This window comes from Marmota monax, unplaced genomic scaffold (genome assembly GCF_021218885.2).
Source record: "Marmota monax isolate L192 unplaced genomic scaffold, Marmota_monax_Labrador192_F-V1.1 WCK01_AAM20220418_F8-fsc00732, whole genome shotgun sequence".
In the NCBI taxonomy this organism is placed as follows: Eukaryota; Metazoa; Chordata; class Mammalia; order Rodentia; family Sciuridae; genus Marmota; species Marmota monax.
In genome coordinates this window covers 130,396-135,778 of record NW_026693828.1, presented here as the reverse complement: position 1 = coordinate 135,778, position 5,383 = coordinate 130,396, and the positions used below count along the sequence as shown (strand labels likewise).

At 40.9% G+C, this 5,383-nt stretch overlaps 1 protein-coding gene across 1 annotated transcript; it reads right to left on the bottom strand.

Moving 5' to 3' along the window:
• Positions 1-3,579: 3,579 nt before the first annotated feature.
• On the bottom strand, positions 3,580-5,094 carry LOC124105202 (olfactory receptor 7C1-like). The gene has a single exon (XM_046462329.2). The coding sequence runs from the start codon at positions 4,516-4,518 to the stop codon at positions 3,580-3,582; it is 939 nt and encodes a 312-aa protein (XP_046318285.1). The 5' UTR covers positions 4,519-5,094.
• Between the last annotated feature and the right edge of the window lie 289 nt (positions 5,095-5,383).

The following is a 5,383-nucleotide window of genomic DNA, read 5'->3' as shown; positions in this document are numbered from 1 at the left end:
CCTGCCATAATATGCTACTTCCTACAGTCCCAAAAGCAACAGAACCAACTGATAATGGACTGAAACCTCCAACACTGTGAGCCAAAACCAACTTTTCCTCTTTATAAGGAGCTTGTCATTTGTTATAGTGATGGAAAACTAACACAAAACTGTTAGTCTGAGGACGAAAGTGTGTTTCTTGGTATGAGGAATGAGACACAGGGGTCCAAATTGGTGCCTTGTCTTCTGTCCTAGTTCTTTTATGGTACTCTGAGCATTCACTTTTACCATCTAGTAAGCAAAGCCCAGTCCAGAGTTAAGTTTCTATTCCTGTCAGGATCACTTATGTTCTAAGTTGGACATAAATCCAACCCACCAGCCATGTGCAGGGTCGTTGTCCTAAGTATTCTGTCCCCTAACCATATGCAGCCTCTTTCTCTCTTCTTAGCACACAGAATGTTCATATGGGCACTCTGTATCTCAGAGGTGCAAGAAAAATATGTCTACCTTCAGGTCGTATATACACTGCTGTTGCCCCATTTTGGTCAGCTTTTTCACTACTGTGACTAAAAGACCCTATCAGAACAATTGTAAAAGAGGAAATTATTGAGGGCTCATAATTTTAGAGGTCTCACTTTATAAACAGAAGGCTGACTTTCACAAGGCTCAAGGTGTGTCAGGACATCATGGAGGAAGACTATGGCAGAGGGAAAAAGCTCACATGGTGATCAGGAAAGAGAGACAGTCCACTCTTCACATCCAAATTATATATGCCATAGCCATGCCCCCAGTGAACCACTTCCTCCAGCCACACCCCACCTGCCTCTAGTTACTACTCACTTTAACCCATCAGGAATCAATTCACTGATTAGGTCAAACCTTTGACCTAAACATTTCTCCTCCAAATCTTCTTCCATTGTCCCACACATGAGTTTTGGGGTACACCACATATAAATCATAACTTTCTTTTCCTGGTCCACAAAAGCTCACTCTCATCTGACAATGCAAAACACATTTAGTAAATACACAAGAGTCCCCATAGTCTCAACTGTTCCAAGATTGCTCAAAGTTCAAGTCCAAAGTATTCTGAAGCTCAAGGCAATCTTGCATTGTAAACTCCTGTAATATTAAAAAGCAATTTACAAGTATCCAATATATAAAGGTACACAGTAAACATAAAAAATAGGGGTATAGAAAGAAGGAAGGGACCAAAGCAAGACAAAAATCCAGCTGGACAAACAAATCCTGTAGTTCTGTGTTCATCCTCTGGAGTACATGTCATGATATCCTCTCCAAAGGGCTTGTATAGCTCCACCTCTGTGGCCTTGATGGCTGCAGTACAAGTAGCCTTTCTGTTTTCTTGCCTCTGCTCAATTCCTACAGCTTTCCTACATTTTTGGCATTTCTTAATCTCAGGGATCTCCACTGCAGCTTCAGCTTCCTCCTCAAATCTCCACACCTTGCCTTCTCAGGGAGCAACTTCAGGGAATCTGACCCTGCTACACTTTGTCTGGCTTCCAAGGCCTTCCTCTAAAATCTTGGCAGAAGCCTCCATGACCCCCTAAATCTAGCATCCTGCATTCCTGAGGAACTAGCATCATGGGGTTGACACCAAGGTCTGCCACCATCTTGAGCAGTAGCCAAGCCTCTAGGGACCTGGATTATTATTCCAGCAGCCTATGAGTGTCTGGGTGGCTGAACACATTGAAAAAATTTCCTAGGCCCTCTTATGCAAGGATTCCCCACTGGTCCCTTCTCAAGAGAATTTTCACTTTTACTCCCTTGAGCCTGAGATGGGTGTGGTTTTGCCAGGTCCTGAGATGCCCTCAAGCCATCTTTCTTATTGTCTCTGGGCAAAATCTTTAGCATTTCTTTAGTGTCAGTGATGTCTTTAACAACTACAACTTCCTTAGCCCCAGTTTTACTCCTCCTTTCAAGTCCAAGTTTTTTAAATATTTCTGTTCTGCTTTATGCTCCTGAATATCACAATAAACTTGGCTAAAAGCCACCAGCTATTGCTGTATATACCCATGCCACTTCCTGTATGCTATGTTGCCTAGACATTTCTTCTGCCAGATTAATAAATCCATCACTTTTAAAATCAGCATCACAGAGAGTCTCAGGACACAGACAAAATGCAGATAACTTCTTAGCAAGAACATAACAAGAATGACATCTAGTCTAACTATCAATAGAAACCTCCTTTTCCTCTAAGCCCTCTTGAGTCCTGTCTTCACTGTCCTATTGGCATTCTGGTCTTCTGAGCTCCCACCAGAATCAGCCATTAAGCTTTGCTTACAACAACCTAAAGCATTTCCAGCTTACACTGATAAACATTTCAAAATTCCTCCCACCTATTCAAAATGTTCCAAAAACTTATCAACCACACGGTAAGATTAGTCACAGAAAAGACCCCACTTCTATGTGAAATTTCTGTTTTAGTCAGCTGTTTCACTGCTGTGACTAAAAGACCCGACCAGAACAATTGTAAAGGAGGAAGAGTTTATTTGATGGCCCACAGTTTCAGAGACCTCAATTCATAGACAGTAGACACCATTTCTCAGGGCTCAAGGTGAGGCAGGACATCATAGAGGAAGAGTGTGGCAGAGGGAAGTAGCTCACATGGTGATCAGAAAACAGAGAGAGAAAGACCTCACTCTCCAGATGCAAAATATATACTCCATAACCACATCCCTAGTGCACAACTTCCTCCAGCCACACCCCACCTCCCTCCAGTTACCACTCATTTAATCCCATCAATGTGGATTCACTGATAATGTTAAGTCTTTTACTCAATCATTTCTCCTCTAAGTTTTTTATTTAATTTCTAGTCTGTGCTCCACACAGGACTTTCATACAGATTTGTGCATACCAGTGTCCCGATTTCTTACATGACACTTTTTTTTTTCTTTTGCAGTACTGGGTATTGAACCTAGGCATGTTATACCACTAAGCTACATCCCCATCCCTTTTTCATTTTTTATTGAGACAGGGTCTCACTAAGTTTTCCAGGCAGACCTCAAGCTTGTAACCCTCCTGCCTTAGCCTCCTGGGTAGCTGGGATTACAGATATGCACTATCATGCCCAAAGTAGTAATCTCTTTTTGTCTACCCAGATATTATATGCCTGAACATAGATTTTAGCTTTATGAGGGCAAGGATTTTTTTTCACTGCTATATTCTTAGCACCTAGAACAACCTGGTACACTATAGATATCCAATAAATATTGCCAAATGAATGAATTTAACAAAAACTAACAATGATTGTTGTTAAAAAAAATGAACTATTTAATGTTTTATCCAAGAGTCTCTGAGTTGATACTTGAATGGTTGTATAGACCTATGGGAATGCAAACATCAAGTTGAGATGTAGTGATGTAAAATGTAAAAGGAGGAGAGGTGGGGAATACAACTGAGGGTAACAGAGTGATCACCATAAAAGTTTCAGACAAAGAACTCACAGGGATATTTTTATTAAAGACAGAGAAACAGAGTGGGTGAGGGGTGAAAGCCTATATAATTTAGAGGCAGAATTTCTTGACGCAGAATTTCTTTTGTTGGTACTTTTGCCAGCTCAAGAGCCCAGGAACAGTATTCTTGTCACTGAACATAAAATGTTCTGCCAAGTAGTTTCTTCAGGGCCCTCTTAATGTCTGTGTTCCTCAAGCTATAGATAAAGGGGTTCAGCATGGGGGTGACCACAGTATACATCATGGAGGCCATAATGCCTTTCCAGGAAGATGATGATGCTTCAGAACTGAGGTATACACCAAGACCTGTCACATAGAATAAAGAAACCACAGATAGATGAGACCCACAGGTAGAAAAAGCTTTATATTTTCCATATGTTGATGGAATTCTCAGGATGGAAGAGACAATCCGGGTATAAGAGAAAAGGATCCCTGAAAAGGGAACAAATCCAAGAAGGCCAGTCACCATGTAGAGTATTATGTGATTGATCAGTGTGTCTGAACAAGCTAGCATGATGGCCTGAGCAAGTTCACAGTAAAAGTGTCGAATTTCCCAATTGGTACAGAAGGATAGACGCAGCATCAACAGACTCTGGATCAGAGAATATGACAAGCTGATTAACCAGGATGTAAGAACCAGGAGGCCACACAGATGGGAGTTCATGATGACTGGATAGTGAAGGGGATGACAGATGGCTACAAACCGGTCATAAGCCATCACAGTGAGAAGGAAGGTATCCATGCCTCCAAAAACCATAAAAAAATACATCTGGGTGATGCAGCCTGCATAGGTGATGGATCTGCTCTGTGTCTGAATGTTCACCAGCATCTTTGGGACGGTTGTAGAGATGAAACCAATGTCAGCGAAAGACAGATTGAAGAGAAAGAAGTACATGGGCGTATGAAGATGGGAATCTGAGACAATGGCTATGATGATGAACAAGTTCCCAAGGAAGGTGACTATAAACATGGATAGGAACAATCCAAATAACATCAGTTGATGCTCTGAGTCTTGGAAAAATCCCAGCAGTATAAATTCTAAAGCATTTGTTTGATTTCCTAGTCCCATGTTGTTGACACATCAGCTAGACAATTAAAGAGAAAGAACATGAAATAGACACCAGACAGACTATCTTGGCTTCTTTATTTCTTGAGGTAAAAAATTGGGCATGAAATCTTTAATATTATAGAATCTAGAAAACCTACATTCTCTCATTCATTATAGGCAACATTTCATGATATTGACAAATCCATGTCTATTGGCCTATGGGAGACTCACCCATTCCCTTTGTCTCTGCCTTAGAATTAACTACAGAAAGTTAGAAGAAATTTTAGATCTTAGGGATAAAACAATCCACACCTGCTCCAATACACATGGGGCCCAGAGACCTAAAGAAAGGTCTGAGTTATCTTCCTTGTGTTTGGCAGGACGGGGACTCAGAGGAGGGTCAGATGACTCTGAGCAATAAGCAAATTTGAGAGGAGGGGAAAAATCTGAAAAAATATTTCAGGATGAGCAGGATGAGTAGGATTTCAGTTTCCAAAGGAAAGGAAGAAATAACAGAAGAGGAGGTCAGAAGGAAGGAAGGGAGAGAGGGAGAGAGGAAGGGAAGGAGGGAGGAAAAGAAATACTTTCAACAAATAATAAACCATGTTAACAAATGACTAGTAGGTAGTGTACCTGTGACCCTCAACATTCTACAGAAACAAGTGCTTTCTACACATTTGCTACATGCTATTATACAGGTGCTCTTCACCTATAATACATCAACTGATTGGTCAAACAGTCAAGGAAAACATAATTATCAAGTTTTAAACCATTGCAATGCCATAAGACACGGAAAAGGTCACAAAGAGATGTGGGGATTTCGGTTTGGCCCTGGTTTTGATTTTTTATTTTGGTTTGGTTTTCATTTTGGTTTTGGGAGTTTGGG